The sequence below is a fragment of the Rousettus aegyptiacus genome, unplaced genomic scaffold, assembly GCF_014176215.1.
Source record: "Rousettus aegyptiacus isolate mRouAeg1 unplaced genomic scaffold, mRouAeg1.p scaffold_m13_p_1, whole genome shotgun sequence".
Lineage (NCBI taxonomy): Eukaryota > Metazoa > Chordata > Mammalia > Chiroptera > Pteropodidae > Rousettus > Rousettus aegyptiacus.
Window position 1 is genome coordinate 119,599,820 of NW_023416284.1, and position 21,578 is coordinate 119,621,397.

The 21,578-nt window shown below is 38.1% G+C and overlaps 1 protein-coding gene and 2 pseudogenes across 2 annotated transcripts in view; all 3 read left to right on the top strand.

The window, feature by feature from the left end:
- The window catches only part of KCNQ5 (potassium voltage-gated channel subfamily Q member 5), a 447,247-nt gene that overhangs the window by 389,264 nt on the left and 36,405 nt on the right, over positions 1-21,578 (top strand). For both annotated transcript variants that reach the window (XM_036219415.1, XM_036219426.1), the window contains one exon: positions 7,725-7,945. In XM_036219415.1, the coding sequence (XP_036075308.1) occupies positions 7,725-7,945 (221 nt within the window). The remainder of the gene's footprint in view (positions 1-7,724; positions 7,946-21,578) is intronic.
- Positions 5,841-5,959, top strand: LOC118605206 (annotated as a pseudogene).
- On the top strand, positions 14,242-14,360 carry LOC118605596 (annotated as a pseudogene).

Sequence of the window (21,578 nt, forward strand, 5' to 3'; positions counted from 1 at the left end):
TTGCTTTATCGGATTAAAGAGCAGAGAGACCTAGACGGAATAGGAAGTGAACGACATCATTTTGATCTGTATTAGTACCAGTAAATACCCCGGAGTCTGGGTTTGGGAGCAAAGCCCTGACAGACAGAGCCTGGTGATTGTGTGATTAATAGCAGAAGCAGAACCGGCAGGAGAATTCCAGGTGCCTAGAAGAAAAGAAGAGATATAAGTCTTTTTCCTATTATTGCCACTTGCTTGAGTAATGAGGCAACAGAGGCATCCCCTGCCCTGTTAGCCTCCAGGCGGGGGCCAATGTGGGTCCCAGGAGCATTCTTTTAGCTTTGTTACACTAATGGCATTAATCGTAATATATTTATATAGTATTGAAACTAGTTTTTAAAGTTTGGTTGGGGTGATGAGGTTCTGGGTCAATTATTTCTGCATTATATTAACACTTTAAAAGATTCACAAACCAAAACATGAATGTATTCATTTATGATGGGCGATGGATGTGGTAGGATGCTCAACATCAAGCACTCCTTTGGGGTGAGTAAGCCTACACACGGGGGACATTAAAGACCCTTCTCTTATCTGGTACACAGAGCACATCCTGCCATCCTTCTTTTGTAACGACTTTACTTGGGAAAAGTTACACTAAATAAATCATAGTTATTACAAGCCATTTTAGTGTCTTTGATGATATTTGAAAAGTTTTCTTTGTCCCAGGAGTTATCCATTTACAAATTAGCTCCAAGAATGATTTTCTCTAAAATCTAAGGTCAGAGACCATCTTTGGCACAAACCTCATAGCTACCTGAGAGTAAGGCCACCTGTCTTGGTTTCGTCCTCCAAAATAGAGCTGTTGACACCTCAAAGGGAAGTTTGTAAATCATGTGGAGGAGCTTGCTAAAACGTAACTTCACAGCAGCCCTGAGAGGGGAGAGGTCACCTTGAGCTGACAAGGATATGGCATTTTCTTCCCAATGTTAGCAAGGCAGAAAACAATAACAGGATTAAAGTGGAACTCTTAAGCATCAGCATCTCAGTCCAAAAACGAACCTCCTAGTCAGGTGTCAAGATCAAAAAGGCTGGTGGCCAATTTTTTAAATTTTATAATGCTCACATATACTTGAAACATTAAAATTTATTTTGCATGGTGTTGCTGAGCTTGTCAAAGATAACTTACCCATAGGTCTGAATATGTACTGAACAACAGAGCTAAGTTACTGACGTAGAGAATCACGCACAGAGAGTTCTTGCTTCTCTGTGGCCATTGGACACACATAGATGTATCACTATTTAGCATGCATGCCTTACTTAATGCTTCATACTTCATACACTTAGGTCTTCTGTCCCCCAAATATGTATCACATCACCCAATATAAAGGTCTGACAGAGAATATGCTCACTAAATAATTCTTGAACAGTGTAATAAACTGTTTCTGATCTCAAGTAGTTTATGTAGAGATAAAATGATGAAAGGGGGAAAGAGGAGAAATATGAGATAAAATTAAAAAAGAAAAACATTTCAATAATCTAAAGAAAATAATATGAAGCTCCCATTTTAATATTACCTTAGCTTTCACCTTATTGTGTTGCGTAGGCAATGAAATTTATAATATTGTTTAATGAATGCCGAAAGGCTTTTGTAATAACAATAGCAACAGTAGCATCTGAGGATATAACAAATTTGCCCTTACTCGACCAAAATATGCAAAAAGGAAAGTGCATTTATAATGAGAATTCTCCCTTAGCAGAGAGCAGATCTGGGTCCAGAATATTGCTGATTAATTCTTGACCCAATTTTAAATAGACAGATTAATACCTCCTACGTGCAGAGCCATTTACTGTTTGGGGCAATTGGGTTATTGGCGGTGATTCCAATAAGCAAAATAGATAAGAGTCAGCCAACTTTCCTGGTATCTCAGAGCCTGGGATCTCCTAAATCCTTCCTCCTGGTTTTTCATCGTGTCAAGAACTGGGTGTAACCCAAGTGTAGATGAGTTCAATACAGCAGCCAATCTCCTTCTCCTGGTGCCTAGAGCTTGCTCCCTCTCAATGAGAAGGCCACAATTGTAGACTGGGCCATACATACAAAGAGAGGGGTTTTTTTCCTCTCTGCAGAATGGATTGAGGCATCACATCCTTAGTTAACTAGGTTCCCTGCTCTGAAATCTCCTTGTTAAGGAGATTTTTGTCTATCTGTATTGAGGTTAGGGTATGTTTAAACAAAATTGATCTATGGCATCTTAGGCCACTAAGGAAGACATCCAGTTTGGAGATGGCTTTGCATTATTTGTGAAAGATCCAAAAGGTTTTTAAAAATACAAACCATCAGTCTCAAGAAGAGCTCAACTGAACAATGGTGAAAATAATATTTCTTTGACTCTCTTGGTAGAGGGTCAAGTACAAATCATTATTAGTCTCGACTGAGCCTGTTCTGTTCTTCCTCTACTGAGACCATAAATACACCTTCTTTAGCATCATTTAATTTTTCATTTGTTTTCCTCTGTCTTCCCACTAAAACAGTTCTAATCTCATATGTGGTGGTATATGTATTTATTAATTTGTTCTAATTAATCATCCATTAAGTAATTTTTCCAGCTCACTTTTAAACCGGACAGTTTTTCTTTGCTATGGTATAAATTGTCGCTTTCAGAGAAAAAACAAAATTTGACCTGTAAACCCATCGAACCAGATTAAGCCAGTATTCTCACCTTGAGGTTTTATGACCTCTCCTCTTCTTTCTCAAGGAGATCAGTTAGCCATCAAGTAGTTTGTGAGTCAGTCATCACTCTGGTACAAGAAGGCTTTTACTTCTCTCTACCTGTTAAGTTTTTATTGCTACAAGAATAGATTGTACCCTCAAAAGTTTAGGGCTTATCTATAAAATTCACTGCCTCTGCTTACCCTGTCTCCTTAATCAACTATTATTGGTTAACTGCTTCGCAGTTGAGCTGCCTCAACTGCAGTTTATAAGGCATTGATAGAACCCTGTCAGACGTCTTAGTGGCTATCTAAAGTTGCTTTAACAGGTACTTGTGAGACTGTTATAAAGATGCATGCCTTAAAAGTTAAAGCATAAATGATATTCTTCTATTACATTACAATCTTGTGCTGTGGTGTGCTGTGTGCTTTGTCCACATTGCTCCTACGTGGTTGATTTTCTCAGGTTCTGAGGAGATGTTTAGTTTTGGGAGTGGAAACTCTAGAACACTGTATTCTTATATTTCTTCTATATTTATTTCCATTATTCAAATTTCCTTTCTTCTGTGTGTAATGAATGATCTGCATGTGTTATTAAACTAAATTCAGTAAGACTAGACTTTAATTTTTTTAGCATATTCACCTTGTGTCCTTATTGACAAAATGTTAGATTGTTTCAAAATTAATTTTTTCAAAATGGTCTCTCCTGTTCACATTTGTTGTTAGAGGGAAAGGATTTAGTCTTTTAAAAACACAACATAAGACTTAAAATAAAATTTTTTAACAAACCAGCAACCTAGAATCTTTTCTTCTGTGTTTTTGAACATGTATGTATAACTGACAATTGATTACCTATATTAACTATAACTGCAGGTGTTTCATACAAATCGAGAACCTTACTTTTTATTTCAAAGCAATTAATGTTATCAACTTCATTGATTCTTATAAAATTTATTTTTTTAAGTTCTGAAATATTTTATTCCATATTAATACTGTATTGCATTGCTATTAATAACAAGGGTTAATATAGTTTAAAATATATTCTTATTTTTATATGAATCAAATGCTAACACATAAACTACCATCATGTGTAATGCCTATTTCAAATCTAATTATGAGCACTAGATATATTCCAAGCAGCACAATTAAACTACATAGTTAGTACTTACTGTTTAAATAGTCTGTATACTTATATCTGAAAAAAATAAAAAGCATATAGCGAAATGACTTTGTTTTTCAAAATGGAAAATAGATTCCCTCAGCATTTTTCTGGTGGTGAAATGCTTAGTAATGTGCTGCTCTATTTCCCTCGCTCCTAGTAAGTTCTATAGTAATAAGCAGAAGCTCTTCAGAACGTACACCTTACGGAAGCAGAGGTACCCAGCATCCCAGCTATTGACATGAGATTTGAGAATGCCAACTAACCTCAGGTGCATGACCAGGTTACACGCCACCCCACTTGAGCCCTGTTCAGAGACTCACTCTTCCTAGGGACTTCTTGAATGAGGTTTTCAACCCGCTTGTAGTATTCCTTGTTGCTTGTTGCCTGCTTTGATACTCTCTACTCGAGGAACATAGTTGTCTTAATGGCAGGGTCCCGCTCAGTACTGTCAGTCAGCTCCTTGGCGCCTCCTTGTGGTGGGACAACTGCTGAGCTGCTGCACGCACTGGATTGTTATGGCTCAGTTGCCATATTGTGCCTGAGGCGAGAATTTGTAGAATGCTTATCCTATGAAGGGCTAAAACCCCTAATTAAGTATAACAATAACTACAGCATTCTAAGTCCAAGAGGATTACTGTGGGGTTACAGTGATGCCACACAATTCCCTGGCAGGAAACAACCAGTAGTAGACTGCATGCTAAGCTATTTGAATAACCCGTACATCTGGTTCCTAGAGAGGGAAGAAGTCCCTTGCAGAGCAGTTGTGCAGGATCTCCCTGAGCAGAGTCCTCAGCTGGGAATGTGAGACTGCATACTAAGAAAGATGTTGCAATTGATGGCCACAGTGACCTTTTGGTTACTGTCTCCCAAGAGAGAGCTCCTTCTTAGTCTCCTAGGGATAATCCTCGGCATTCTTCCTAAAAACACTGTTAAATCTTCCTCAAAATCATGTTTACGAATGTCTCTCTCACACATGCATGCACACATACACAGGAAAATAATGAAAACTTCAGTGGGCTAGTGAAGAATCTATATTTTTTAATCAATTTGTATTTCCAGTAACAGCCACCTAATCAGTTTAAGGGCCACCTAATCAAGATGCTCTGTTGATTTCCAAAGGGACATGGAGTAGAAAAACTAATAAAAGTGATCTTTTTGTAAGAAAACACAAGAACATGTCTTTGCCTTGGAAAATAAATTTTTGCCTAGTTAAAAAGTTCTGGATAAGGATCTTAATTTTAACTTTCATACAATTAGTCAATAAAGAGACTGAAAATATTACATTTTTTTTGTAATTTAGTATGTGATATGTTGAGTTCACTTTAAAATAGTTCTTGAGAATTTTTTTAATATTAGACATTGACAAACATTCAGATGGTTCAGAAGGACAAAAAAAGAAATGGTGCCTAGAACTCATTTATATCAACTTTAAGTGCTTTATATGATGCTGATTCAGAGAATAATATTTTTGTTTTCCATTAATTCTTAAAAATAATATCAAAATAATTCAAAGGGGCCATTTTTAAAAATATTTTCACAGGAGCAATTGTCTTTAAAGATTTTGTTATTGTAAATAAGATATGGTAGATTTGATGTTGATACTCATTTTAGATTTTATTTTTTTACTCTTTTAAAAAGGAAAAACTAAATTTCATATTAAATGATTTTATGATGTCTTCATCAGTTTCCTGTTCTTTTAGTTGGCATGGGAAAGAGATACATGTTAAAAGTTTGGGGAAATAATTTAATGTTAACTAAACCCAACCTTCTGTAGTAATTGACATCTGTTAGTGCCAGAAAAGGTAATCGATTAGATAAAGAATAGTGAGAACACTTGTAATGATAGCTATGTCAACTTAAGCCATTCATTAATTTAAATAAAGGTGCAGAGGTGAGCATATGTTCCTGAACCAGATCATCATAAATTTCAATGATGGAACAGATGTGCTGAAACTGAAAAGAGATTTGAAATTTTTACTACTTAAAAATCAAAGACTAAGGCCATGCCACCCTGAATGTGCCTGATCTGATCTGATATTGGAAGCTAAGCAGGGTTAGGCCTGGTTAGCACTTGGGTGGGAGACCACCTAGGAATACCAGGTGCTGTAGGCATTTTTAAAAATTTTTAAAAGCTTGAGAAAAATAGACACATTGGGCACTATTCCTTGGAGAATTTGTTCTAATAATTTGAAGGCTTTTTTAAAGATGGGTAACTTAGCCTGAGGATAAAAAAAAAATACAGTTTTTGTTATTGTTGCTTTTGTTTAATGTAACCCACCATTTAATCACACACATGTCCAGTACAGAAAAACTCTATGACTGAAGGGATTTTTTAAAAGAATCCTTAAACCCACCTCACCCTATCGCAATACTGCCCAGCCTGTTCTTTGCATGTGCCTTCAGCTACTCATGCTGGATTTAGCCGTGTCTGCACTTCAGAGGAAAGCTGTCAGTTGCATGGTCAATGTGTTTATTGTTACCAGGGTTTTCTGATCACCATAGTTCGTTATTTGATTTGTTTTCACGTAACACACACATACAACGTGGTGTCTTTTTAGAATATCATTTGTTAAGCAACTTGGCATGGAAAAATAAATGTTACTGTTTCTTATTAGCTCCAAAACACATATCCACTAAACACATTTGCTGTTGGCATGCTGCAGTTGGGGACAGTGGACACTGCGGTAAGTGGAAAAGACAAGGCCTCCACTTCGTCATGTCCCACATGACTCCCCTCAAACCATCGCCCTTCATTTCTTCAGGCCCCGAAAAATCCTGGGCCCCTCACTCAGTAATAAATGGTGTTACTTTCTAATGAGTAACACAGTAATTTGTAAACAAAACGAGAAACGAACAAAATAGGTGCACAAAGCTTCATATAGTTCATTTGATTCCCACAAAAATCCCTTAGCTATATTGTTATTTTTGTCTCCGTGTGAGAGATATGGACTCCAAAACCCAAGTCTGTTAGACTCCAACCCACCCTTTCCACCACATCATACCACATCTCTTAAAAAGCATGGAGATGCACTTTGGAATTTGTAGATGTTATTAATGCTTCCCTTTTCACCCCACAACAGTTCAATCCTAGCTGGCATCTGAGAACTGAATGTCTGAATAAATATAATTTACCAGTAGCTGCCACAGCAAATCAATAGCCTGTCTAATAACAGGAAATTGTGTTAGTGAACATAACGTTTCATTCCGTTGATCAGTCATCACATTCATTACATGCTGGAACTATTCTAACCTTGTGTGGTTTTATCTCATAAGAATGAACGAAGGCATAAAAGAAATGTGGTGTTAAGTGTTGTATGTTCAATATTATGTATGCAGTGCTATCAACTGCTATGAGATTGCATGAATTTATGGATATCATAAATCTTGCCTGGACTATAAAATGCATGCAGAATGTAGATATGTATGTATATGTAACCGTCCCCCTGTTTTCCTATAGAAATGTTTAGAAATTACAAAGAGATATCCTTCCCTCCCCCCTCCCCCCCCAAAAAAAACTTTTTAAATCTCAAAAGTTGAGGTTAAAGCTAAAATCTGTCTTGAAAGTGAGTATCAAACCAGTTCTTGGTTATTTCCAGCGTAATTGTATACAAACTACTGTATTTCATCTCAGTCCTTCTATGATGAATCCAGGAAAGGTGTGTATACCTGTAGTATGAGATTGACTTCAAATGAATGCAGAGAGATTAAACAAAGCTCAAATTTTCAATGAGGGAAAAATATATTTATGTGCTCTTACTTACTGAAAACATTTTACTTATTGAAATATATGACCATATACCATTTAATCAAATTATTTACCCAGGTGGAATGGAAGAAATTGTTTGAAATGGAATAATTGTGCCTCTGTTGTCCACAGTCAGAAGCTAAGTTTTAAGGAGCGAGTGCGCATGGCTAGCCCGAGAGGCCAGAGCATTAAGAGCAGACAAGCCTCGGTAGGCGACAGGAGGTCCCCAAGCACCGACATCACAGCTGAGGGCAGCCCCACCAAAGTGCAGAAGAGCTGGAGCTTCAACGACCGAACCCGCTTCCGGCCCTCACTGCGCCTCAAAAGTTCTCAGCCAAAACCAGTGATAGACGGTAAGCCCTGTTTTTCCGTAGCCATTTTTAATTTGATAGGCTATAGTGAGATTATGAAGTAATTAATTCTCCACAGTACCACTTGAAGATAGAAGGAAACAACCCCAGGGAAAGAATTGTTCATTTTATTGGAAATTTATTCCTTGCCTTGGGCAAATGTACAAAACATACGTTTCCTTTTGGAAGCAACTTTGGCAGCTAAATCTAAATTTCAAAGTAATAAAACAAAATGTTACTAATCCTTCACTCGTATCTACAACACATCATTATTTCTCAGACAAGTTCTATATCAAGATCAACGTGACTGGCCTGATGTATAAGTTATAGCTGACCAGCAGAGGCCCAGGGCCCAAAGACGAGCAAATACTCTGAAAGTCTTGAAACACACTAAGAAGGGTGACAGCATCTTCCAGGACAATGATAAAGGTGCTATTCCCCTTCAATCCACCACTAAATCAGAGACCGCTGCTTATCTTCCTTTGAAAGATTCCTGTTGAAAGTTCTTATCTAATGATAAGTAGAATCCAAGTTTTTCTCCCAAGAGGAATTAACCTATTTTATTTATCATACTGTGTGGCAGAAGTTTACTTGCCAACACATTTTATTGAGTGCCGCATAACTTTCATGCTTATACAATAAAATATTTTCTTTTTCATTTACAATTAGCTTGGCTTTCCCTTTAAGTATGCCCCCTGGGATCTCTTCTACTGGGCAAAGAACCAAAATCCAATAGCATCTTCCATCGATGCATAAAAACTGCAAAGGCTATCGGCCCTTCTGTTCTCGTTCCCAGCATAACCTGTATTTTCCCAGGCCCTGAAAGTCTGAGGGATAAAACTAACAACCAGCGTCACAACCAGAGTGCTCTCAGGCTCCCTGCTGTGACATCACTGGACCCTCAGCCCCAGGGTCCCTCGCAGTTCATTCAGATATCCTCGGGGACATCTCCCACTCTCAAGCAAGCAATATGAATCCCCTCTTGCCACTTCTTCATTCTCTGCAACCCCACGGGTGCCATGCTCTCCAAGTAGATGCCTAGCGGCTGACCCAATGTGACCCCTCCTGGCGTGGCTTGCAGCTCCCATCTCGGCTGCAAGATGTGCTGATCCTGCCAGGCTTCTTGTCACCTGCCACTGTGCTAAGGTAAGAGATGCCCCCTCCGCCAGCACGGGACACTCCCCCATCAATCCCTAAGTGTCCTGAGTCCCTGGAAGCACAGATTTTCAGTGTCCTTTGGTTTCTACAATCTCCTCCCTCAGAATTGGCTGAAAGCCCATGAACAGCTGAGTCAAGAGTTACCAGTTACAGGGCTTTATGTTGCCCTCAAAATAGACTTTCTGGTTATAAATGAGTGCATCGTTTTGGGAAAGCTATTTGGCAACATTATCAAAAGACTTTAAATATGTCTAAGCTTGGACGCATCCCACCCACCAATTCCTTTTCTAGGATATAATCAATACAATGAAATAATATCAGACATTAGAATGATGCTATAAACTTAAAATCATTGACATGAAAAGACGATCACAAAAAGTAAATTATTCCATTTTTGGTGTGTGTGTGTGTGTGTGTAAATTCATGTATTTATAATAAAAGGTCCAGAAAAATTTGCATTATATGAACAGTTATCTCCAAGTGATGAAATCATATTTTGTTTCTTCATTTTGTTCATCTGTATTTCCTGTTATTTCTACAAGGAGCATGTAAAGCTTTTATAATAAGAAAGCAAAAAGTGGATTTTCTACTAAAAACTCAGGCCTTCCTTTCACACACTGCCCTCTCCCCGTTTCTGACTCTGGGGGCCCTTGTTCTAACTAGTGGTCACCAAACCCCTCTCTCTTTAGGCTGATTTCCTCCCAAGTAGGAAAAGGAGCACCAGGTCTTCCTACTGGAGACCAGCTTTCATGAACATAGACATGGATTGTCTGATGAAGTTTAACAGCTCTTACTAAAAATAAAGGTGCCACATTAGGTTTAGGGCTGCCCTAACAAAGTACTTAAACAACAGACAGTTATTTTTTCACAGTTCTAGAGGCTGGAAATCTGAGATCTCCTTGCTTGTAGATGCCCACCTCCTCCCTGTGTCTTCCCTTTATCTTTCCTTTATGCATGTCTTTGTCTAGGTTTCCACTTCTTATAAGGACATCAGTCATATTGGATTAGGGACCGTACAAATGATCTCATTTTAACCTAATTGTCTCTTTAAAGACCCTATCTCCAAATAGAGTCATATTCCGAGGTACCGGTCATTAGGACTTCAACATGAGAATTTTGGAGGAACACCTTTCAGCCCATATAGAGCTCCAGCCCATTCACTTCACAGCACCCCTAGGCAGGTTAGGGTGTGCCTAGCCCCTGGTTCACATTGTGCTAGAAACACATACATTACCCACAATGGGTCCATATTCTTCCAAAGTAGGTTTCAAGCATTCGACTCTGTGCTTGAGGTCCCTGTGGTGGGCTGAGCACATCTAAATGTAAAATTCGTAGAATTTGGATTCTGAATATAAAAAATGAATTTTGCTTGTATATTTGGCCAGAGGGAAAGCATTCTTCAAAGACTCCTAGAGACATCACCATCCATCACAGTGTTTTCGGTTAACTGCTAAGATGTCTCAGAGGTCAGACAGAAACAGAAGTCCTATTCTCTACCAGATCACAAACTGGAAAGGTCTCCTGCCATACATCATTCCATACAAGTGCAGTCCTGTTTCATTAGAAAGGAATTGCTTTTCTCTGGTTGACGTCCATCTCAATTGGTTCTGAATTCCCCAAGTGACAGGAGGCCTGATTGCTATTCTGTTGAAGTAGTTTTGTTGGCTGCCCACCTGAAGAGATCATGCTTTGTTTGATCTAATAGTTCAGAATCTTTACATCTAATTTAACTCAACTTTAGGTCTTGAAAAAATGAAAGTTCTCTTTTTACAGGAAAAAAAATAATGAAGTAGCTTTAATTGAAGTAAACTTCATATACTTTTATTTATAGTGCCTTTCCAAGTTATAAATATTTCTAAAAATCCACTTACTATTCATAGAAAATAATATGTAACACTCCATCCAGCTCCCAAATATTCCAGATCTCTTTGCTCATTCATTTTAAGGGTTCTTTTCTTCTACTTCTCTCTTTCCTTTACATATTTTAGACATTTCGTTGCCCATTAACAGCTCAGGGAGAGTGGAAGAAAAGCAAAAAGAATAATGGAAATTCAGGTTGGCCTTTAAGTTAATAGCCATTACATTTGGAAAATAATGGGCCTGTTACTGAAAGATACTATAATAGAAAAACAAAAGAAATTTAGGAAGAAGTAAACTATAAAGAACTGGTGCAGTGTTGCCATAGCAAATTTATTTTGACTGGCATGATATGAATAGTATTTTTAGTTTTTAAATACAATAATAAGAAATAAAAATGTTTCAGTAGTCGATCAATGATATTTAAGCCTCTTCATGTAATATTTTTAATTAGGTAGGATATGGCTTTTTTAGATTCTACTGGTGAGATCATGCAGTTTTTTTTTCCTGTGTCTGTCTTATTTCACTTAGCATAATGTCCTCCAGTTTCATCCATGCTGTTGCAAGTGGCAGGATGTCTTTCTTTTTTAAGATGAATAATGTTCCATTGTATAATTATATCATAACTTCATTTCACTGTGTATATGGATACCAAATCATCATGTAGTATGCTTTAAATATATACAATTTTATTTTAAAAATAAAATAAAAAGAAATCAGGTACTATAGAAAACATTTATTAGATCCTTCTCTATGGCAGGCATTGTTCTAAATGCTCTACTATTATTTCATGTAATTCTTCTAATACCCTTGTGAAGTAGGTTCATTATTATCCCCATTTTATGAATGAGGAAACTGAGACTGAAGCTAAGTAACGTTCCCAAAGTCTAACATATATAAGTAAGGAAGCCACAATAGACACCTAGGAGTCTAATTTTACAGTCTTCCTTTAGGATACACTTTCAGATGTGCTCCCAGATGTCATATCAGGTTCCCTTCAAGTATCTTTCATTTCTTCTTTTTCTCTGCCACCCCTCCTCCCTCACCTACATTCACTCTTCTATCTTCAATTGGTCAGATCCCTTTGCCATATAAATCATTTGACCTTGCCACTATCCCATCCTGCCTTTCTCCCAACCCAGTGCCCAAACCTCTGAACTATGTCACCTTCAAAGACTGCCAGAGCTAGAAGATTAGGCAAATTGGGGAAATGTCCTTTAGATGGCCCTTCTCTGTTTTGATCAAATATCTGGGAAGAGGCTCAGAATAGCAGTCATGCAAGTCTGTGTTTGTTTACATAGGGAGAGAGGGAAGTAAATGATGAAATCATCTGAGGTCTGTTTCAAAATGTAAAAGGTAGTGTCAAGATATAGATGGCCATAAACAGTGGACAAGCAAATGGAAAATGGTAGACAACAAGAAAAAGGAATACCTAGCAGCCAAAATCCACAAGAATCCAACTAAGGTAGAGCTAGAGGAAAGTCCAGATTTCTGGTGACTAGTTTGCTACCCAGGAGGGCTATACTTGCTGGACCTTGCTGTACTTGGGAACATCTTTCAGAATTACACGCAGTACAATAATCTTCATAGAGGAGAATAAGGAGGTAGCTTGAGATAGCTCCACCCTGCAATGCTCATACATCATATCTCCCACATACATGTATAACCTGCATGTTTTAACATGTTTAACATTGTTTACACTTAAGGGGAACATATCGATTCTGCTGAGCAATCCTCAGGGCCCATACTAGCTGCTATGGGAGGTACATCCTCACTAGATGTTGATGAGAAAGAGTAACACAATCTGGGTGCAGGAGATGTGAAGGTTTCACCTGAGCAGAGGCTGGGTGAGCTGAAGATGCAGAATACCTTCTAATCATGGATGTCCTTTGAGGCCAGTTTGTTCAGACACTGCTAATTAATATCTCTTCTTTCTTCCATGTTCCTTTCTCCCCTCAGCCAGTTAGGGTGCGTTCGGTTGCAGGGCACAAAAGAAGCAGATTCAAATACCTTAAACAAAATGAAATGTATAAAACCACATCAAAAGAAGGTCAGAGATAGGACAACTCCCAGCAAGGACCGTCAGGGTCCCAGCTTCACTCTTCTATGATTCTCAAGTCTTCTTTCAACTCTGCCAGTCTTTGTTCCTGCCTCCCCCTCAGACGAGGAGCAGGATGGCTACAGCAGCTCCAAGCATCTTATCCAGACACAACACTTTGAGAGGTAGAAAAGGGACCATCTTATGTTGGTATCTCTTCTTAAAGTGAAGAGGACTGTCTATTCACATCTTATCTTTGCAGAATTGGGTTTCATGCCTGAAATGGTCACTGGTAATGAGAATGGGCATTGGCCATCACCATTCAGGATCCAGCACCCGGATCTGGGACCAAACACCCCTTGAAGCACATAGGTCAAGGGGGGTGACCGGATAGATTTGAGGACTTATGTTCAGAGATTGGATATTGGGAAGCAACCTCTGATCATGCCTCATACAGCCAAGAAATCTTTTCTACTTTGTGGTGAAAGTGAGGAGGAAGAATGCCCACACACCACCACCAAGAAAAACCGGGCCCAGTTGCCTCCCTCACCTCCTCACCAGCCCCAGCATGCCTCACTCCTCAAGCTGCTTGCCTTGGAGACTCCTTTGTTTTTCAGGCTAATGATAACTAACTTGGTCTCCCCTAAAAATAGCAAAAGAGTAGAAATGCACAGAGTTCCAAAACCCTCAACTGCTTTTGAAGATATTAAGTCCATTCCCTTCCCCCCTTCTTTAACCTCTGTCTGCTGGGTCCATCAGTCCCCTAAAACTCTTGTTTGAGATTATTGATATGAAATTGATGAGAATACTGACAAAAAAGAAGCATTTTAGTGCCGTAGTTTTGACAACTATCCCGACTAACAGACTCCTTTACCAACAATGGATGTTTTCTTCTAAGCAATATCAATCGCACACTATCAACATTTTACCTTTGTCTAATTTAGGCACGTAGGCCTTTCATCTTATACTAATCCTCTTTTACACTTATTTTCTAATAGCATCTTCTTCTCTCATGTTTTTCTCAGTCTTCCCAGTAGACATTTTTGGTGTTAGCACAAAAAATGCCAAGCACTGCATTGCACTTAACATTTTTTCTGGTTTTCCATTTTGATGGCCCAGCTTCAGCTAGACTTTGATTATAATTTTCCTCAATATGTGAGTGATGCTTCCTGGCACTTTTGGAAATTACCTGAGAATAACTCTGCATTGTATTGACAGAAATAACTCTTGTTAAGACAGTATTCTAGTTTACGGCCATACTACCCTGAATAAGCCCAATCCCATCTGATCTCGGAAGCTAAGTAGAGTTGGGCCTGGTTAATACTTGGATGGGAGACCACCTAGGAAGACCAGGTGCTGTAGGCATAAAAAGTTTAAAAAAAAAAAAAAAACAGTATTCTATTAGGGCTTCAGCTTAACCTGTTTGTACACATCCCTGGCGGCAGGGAAAATCCTGACTGAGGAACGTGCCCACTCCTGTGAGCTGTAACAAAACCTGAGGATTTTCCTTCACAACAAAGCAAAAGGATTTATTGAGAATGACTGGACTCTAAGATCTGGAAATTAACACTCTGTAGCTCTCTCCATACCTGACTTAATTGTTAGCATAATTCTATGCAAAAGCTTACAGAGGATATTCAGTGGGATTCTGAAACACACTTTCAGTTTTTCTTCACTAAGAAATTGGTGAAAATCATTACCCAGAGGAATTTTCTGAATTTTGGTCCATACCTTTCCTTTTCCTTTAGTCGTACAGGTTCCTCATTCAGACAGTCAGTAATTTCTTCATTCGAAGACATCCTAGTCCTCTCCTGTGTGTCTTATACTATTCCTGTCCCTCTAAGATCTGCTTCTGTGTCCCAAGGCTATTATTATTAGTATGGGAAGGGGGGTGGTTATAGACCTTAAGCAACTAAATATTTATTATATTTCTGGTAAGCGTTGCTTTTTCTAATACTTTTTGTGAAATGCCTGTTTCTGGTTTTTAATTACTTGGGAAATTTATTTCCATTATGATTTAACCTAAGTTCGTTTCCTCTGGATTTCTATTCTATTCCAAGTACTTTTTGTATTATAGAAAAGTATTTCTGTCCAGATATTTCTAACTTCTGCCCCGACGTTTGCTATCACCCTAGAGTGATCAGAAAAAAATATATTTTGTTCCTACTGGTGGGGAAAATAGTTCTCTGCTTAAGATATAAGCCGTACATGGATTCCATCTCCTCTCTTCCAGCAGAATCTGAACTGCAAAGGACCTCTAAGTACAACCTTAAGCCATACCTTTCTGGCGTCCACAGATCCAGGGTTTATTGAGAAACCCAGGGTTGTAAACTGGAGCTCTGAATTTTGTTTCAATAGCAGAGCAAAGTGTGCATGCATGTGTACACTGGTGCTTTAAAATGAATTAGAATGCTGTATTAGTTATCTATTGTTGCATAACAATCTGCCCCAAACTTGGCAGTTTAAAACACCAAATATAATCTCACAGTTTCTGTGGTCAGGCATTCGGTGGCAGCTTGGCTGAGCAATTCTGGCACAGAATCTCTCATGGGGTTGCAGTCAAGCTCTCACTGAGCACGAAGTCTTCTCAGGGCTCACCTGGGGGAGGATCATTTTCCAAGCTCACTGGAGCATTTGCTAGAAGGTCTCATTTTCTTGCTACATCAGCCACGCCATAGGTTACCTGAATATTCTCATGGCATGCGGATAACAAAGAGAGAGAGTATCCAAGACAGAAGCTGCAGTCTTTTATAGTCTACCTCATAAGTGACATACCATCGTATATGCTAGGGGGCACACAGACCAGCACTGAAACAATGTGGGAGGGGACTGTACAAAGGGGTAAATACCAGGAAGGGCTGGCTACTCACAAATGCTTTTAAATTGGGTATGTCTTTCAAGTGGCAGATTTTCACCACTCTCTATTGTCTTTCCAGGAACCCCAACCACCAACCCTCCATCCCTTTCAAATGTTTCCTTTACCAGCCTGCCTCTAAAAACATTTAGGTTTATGACCTCTAGTTAGACTATTTCATGTCCAGTATTCTATGTATTATAATTTAAAAACAAAACAAAACCTCAACATTAATCACCTTAGAACTAGACAATTATATTCCATTCTTAGCATGTGTTCTAACCTCTACCCCACTGCTCTCTTTTTGACAATGCGCAACCAGGCTTCAGCTGCTTCAGAAGGTTGAAAAGATGTTCTTGGTCACTTCAAAGGGCAGGACCAGAACCAGTGATGTGCTACCGATTTTTATATCAACATCATGACAGCCTAGCAATTAGAGACCCCACACCAAAGGGGTGAAGTCCATCATTGAAAATCTTCAAACCAAACTTGGATGACCAATACTCAGGAATTTCTGGGCCTTTAACGAAATTAAGCTGACAAATCCTAAAAAATTTTCTTCTAAACCCAAGTTTCTGAAACTGCTGTCTGTTCCTTGGCTATTGCCTCTATTTTCCCTGGCAATTCCAAACTGAAAAGTAGAAGAGGGAGGGAAATATTGGCTGGGGGATGACAGGGACACATTTTCTGTCCTGACCCTGGTCTCATCTCTCTTTGACACAGAGAAAAGTGATTCCTATTGCTTCTTACCTCTCACTAGTCCCATTCTTTCTCGTTCCTTTTCACTGTCAGCTGTAGCCCTTAATTTCCTGAGAAGTGTGTCAATGGTCATTATCCTTTTATCATTATGAGGTATATGTGTCTGCTCCATAGTGGAACATTCACAGAATTTGAATAAATCTTCAACTGGCGGATTTCAGTTCAAGTCAGCAAGTATTTGGGGGCTGCTACTCAGGGCTAGCATCTTCCTGGTCACTGAAGGGAGCAAAGTGAGTAGACATGATGACTGCCACCTCAAAAAACCTGCCATTTGTCTGTAAGATTCACCACCCAGCACCACTGCACTTACAATATTGATTAAAACAGGGGAAGAGCGGTGGGGACAAAAGGCATCTTTTTCACTCTTCAGACTTCACACTTTTCAGAAATAACCTGTGAGGGTGAACTCTGAAATTCTCACAAAATAAGCACAAAGTTACCCATTACACAAATCACAGAATTTAGCCCATATTTAAGAGAAGCACTTTGCAGCTGCACAGTGATTTTTCATTCGTAGATTTCAAATTATTTCCTTCAAAGGCATACTTAGTTGTCTGCTTCACAAAGAGAAACCAATATGACACAATTTTAAAATTGTATTTAATCGCTTTCATGGTGTGCTCTACGTGGTAAAGAAGAAGAAAAAAAAGGAAAAGGTTGGGGAAAGGCCAGGATCCTTTTTCTGCAACGGCTGGCTGACACAGGAAAATGACACGTTCCCCAGGCTTTGCTTTCTGCTATCTGCAGTATAAAACTCACTTACATTGTCTCAAATTCCTTTTACTTTATTTTCAATGTCTAATTTTTCCCAGCATTTCTTCTCTTGCCATCTTTTTCCTCTGTTGTCATGTACGATGCATAACAACAGTTCTTGTACTCCGAAAACATAGGAACATCAGAAGAATATTACCTAGGGAAAATTAATCTCTGTACCTCCAGTTACAGAGATTCATTTGCACATGAAATCCTTAATTCTCAGTGGTGAGAAATTTGCATCTTTCACTAATCTAATTCAATAGCAACTGCTGTACCACATCATTGTGTTGGAGTCAGTGACTGTTCTTTCCCAAAATTGTTTTGAACCTGTGTTCCCATGATTTTGTTTTGGTTGAAAAATGTCATGACCTCATGTTTTCTTGTATCTGTATCAGTTATCTGTTGCAGCAAAACTATCCTCTCCTCACCCTGATTTAGTGGCATTAACCATTTATCTAGCCCACAGTTCTGTTGATGGGCAGTATTTCTGGTCTTGGCTGGACTCACTTATACATCTGATCACAGATGCTGGGTTGCCTGGGAGCTGACTGGCCTAAGAAGGGGCCAGCTGAGCTGAATCATCTCTGCTCCATGTGGTCTCTCAGTCTCCAGCAGCTTGGGCTGGTTCACATGGTGGTAGTGGGTTCCTAAATCAATAAAAGCAGAGCCTACAAGGCCTATTGAGGCTTAGGCTCAAACTCTCACAGAGTGATGTCCACTGTATCCTGTTGGTCAAAGTAAATCACAAGAACAAGCCAAATGCAAGGGATAGGGAAAGAGGTTCCACCTCTTAAGGTGAGGAGCTGTGAGTATCATAGCCAGTATTTCAATCTACCATCCCAGTCATTTGTAGATTATTCACTTTTATTCTTTGCAATAATATCCTATTGGTTCTATGTCTGATTTATTTTTTTCCTTTCTTTAATTTCCTTCATTTCTAGAGCCTAAGAAGGAAAAAGAAAGACAGCATTGTTAGTACCTAATATATGTCAGGCATTGACTCAGCATTTTCTTTTGGTTCATTCAATACCCACACAGCCATTTTGCAGATAAGAAAATCTAGACCTGGAAAACATAAATAACTTACCCATGCAGCTCAGTCTAAATGCCAAAGTTGGGGTTTGAAATTGTATTTAGGTACAATTCCAAAGCCCTTTATGTTCTACCATTCTGCTTAGCATGTTTTCTTGCACATAAGTCACATCACTAATAAATGAGTGAATGAAACTTGGTGTAAATCAGCTGTAAGTTTAGTGTTAAATTAATTATTTATCTTCTTTTTCAACTAATATGGCAAATCTGCTCAAGCCATGTCCCTTTGTCATGATATATACACCATAAATATTCTCTCCCTTTCTTTTCAAGTGTCAATTAAGGTAATGCACCAGTAATTCCCATTACTTTTTGAAAGCAATGCTTATATATTGCCATCTCTGCCCTGTCTAGCCCAAATGGTATCCAGGTTTACACATTGCCGTTTTCTGACAGTATTACTGCTGGGCTAACAAGAATTGAAAGTTAGAAAAAAGTTTTATCATATCTATTTTGAATTCCCCAAAAGATTTGATTAATGAATAATGCATATTTATAATTCCACAGTTTGTCAGGCATTGAACACCATAACTGCTTTGATTGACATCAGATGTTTCTGAATATGATTTAAAGAAGACAGACCTCATATTTTTGGAGATAAGATTAAATAAGTATTTTTCAGTCACTTTGTCATTGATTCAAAATGTTTCTCCTTGAGACTGTCTCAGTTTAGAATGATGAGAGCAATCCATCGATCTCTTCTAATCTGACCTCATTCGATTATTTTGCTGTGAGAGGAGGGTGTCCAAGATGATGCTGTCAGGTGCAGACCACTGACTGCCCCAATTAATCTGCATGTGGTTGCCCTTTGTTTTGCTATAAATCACTTGGCTTGGCTAAGATTACCTGAACAATTGTTCTAATAGAGGCACTCCTGCTAAGCTGTGAATTTACCTTGCACTGATTACAAACTTAGATAATTTGCTAGTGGAACTACAAAAGTCTGCAAAAGTCAATTAGTGTGTGTATGAGTTTTTTAAAAAAAAATATTTTCACAAAGCTGGGAGTTTTGTGTCTTTCTTTTCAATTGGAAAGACTCGAGAACTTGAGTATGGTGAGTTCTCAAGAAATTTATAAAAAACTGAAGTAATTTGACACACTGATGAGAAAATCAGTCCTAGAATAAAACGTTTCAAATCCTAGTTCCCGCACCAGGTTGGATGAGATGAGGCAAGTGATTTAACCTCACTGTGGTTTCTATCTATCTTTAAAGAAGCAGGACTAATACCTACCTAATAAGGTTTCATTTGAAATAATGAGATATAATGTATGTAAAATCCTTGTACAAGGCCCAGCACAGAATAGGTACTCAATAAATTCAATGTATTGTTGTTATTTATTAATTCACTAATGTTAATTTCTACATTAATTTTCATGAGTTAAAGTAGTAGGCTTTATTAATTTGTATGTTTTCATCTTCCCTCCTTCCAGTTCCTGATGGCAATTTCTATCTGTAGTAAATGGAAGTGAAAAGTTATTTGTTCAAACTTTATTCCTTCATTCCTTAGACTGAGTTTTAAGAGTCCCCTTGTTGAATAATGTATATAATCAAAAAGAATGATGTGTCTTTATTACACCTCATGGTATTACTATTTATCAGAGATCATTTCCTTTATTAAAGATGACAATAGTTCATTTGTTCTGGAAGAAAGGCATTGGTTTACTATATGACAGCGCAGTGTGTGGCACATAATAGTTGCTTAGAAATATTTATTGTAAGTGAATGATGAATAGAATGAACAAGTAATTGGTTTAATATTTATTTATTTAGTCAATTCAGTAAACTTGTTGATAAACATTGCTTTAGGATTGTAAAAAGCCCCCACACAAATGTGAAGTATTACTGAAGCATAAAGTGCAATATTAGTAGAGGTCTTTATTGCTGAATAACTGAATGCTAAGATATTCAATTAAATGGGTTTTGAGTGATTTTTAAGGAAGTAACAAAATTCCTGTATTGCTTTATAGTTGCAATAATTTTAAAAGAACACATAAAAACATACTCTAGTGTTCTCATTTGAATAAAGATAATGAATATAGTAACATGAAATTAAAAAGAAAAAAGAAAAAAGTTTTTTACATTTTTTTTTCTTTTTACCTATGGGCAGTTACTAAGCCATTATTATGGTATGATCAGCAATTTTAGCAGTGAAGATGATACTAATTATTTTCAAAAATCTCTAGCACTTTATATCATCACTCAAAACAAAATGACTCCTTTTAATTAAGTGTCAGGAACTATTCCATGAAATTTTGCCAGCATTTCTGCTAACCAGTAAGGTTAATTGACAATTCTTAATAAAGAATCTTAGAAAAATTTGTATCATAATTAACATAATTTAAGATGCTGATATGACATGAATTATCTAGTCAATCAGTGTACCTGGGATCTTTGATCTTGAGGAGAAAGTGTAATAGTAGCTTACATGAGTAAGATCCCTCATTAGTGTGTTTTAGTATCTCTGAATGTTGCTAATTAACAAACCTGAGAACAAACAATAAAAATCAAGTTTTCCAAATCAAAGAGTGCTGGTTAGTGTATTTGGTGAACATGGTAGGTTACTGTTTTGATCGAATCCCCCAGTAACCAAGCTTCGTGCGGTTGGCAGGCACTGTGCATGATATGCATAGCTACCCAACCGTTAGTCACTTAGTAGCTGACTCAGTTATCAGATGGACCGTCATGCTATCACGATGTTTATGTTCAAGTAATGCTTATTTTCCTTAGTAATGACTACCCCTGCAAAAGTTCAAGAGTAGTGATGCTGGCAATTCAGATACACCAAAAACAAATCATAAAGTGTGTGTACATGTAGAGAAAAACATACAGGGTTTGGTACTATCCATGGTTTTAGGCATCCACTGGGGTCTTGGAACATAGCCCCCTTGGGTAAGGGGGAACTACTGTACTTGAGGACTCTTACGTGGGTCGAAGACCATGTGCATTGCTGGGTACCACCCGATAAGGAAGCATGTGAAAATGGAGCAATAATTTTCCCCATATCTTCCAAAAATCTCTCAGTAAAATTTTCCACAAGGTCAGTTACAAGTAACCAATCAGTTCCGTCATGATTTTTCTTAGAGAAGCCCTCCTGAAAACCACCATCCCCCTTTCAGTTGAG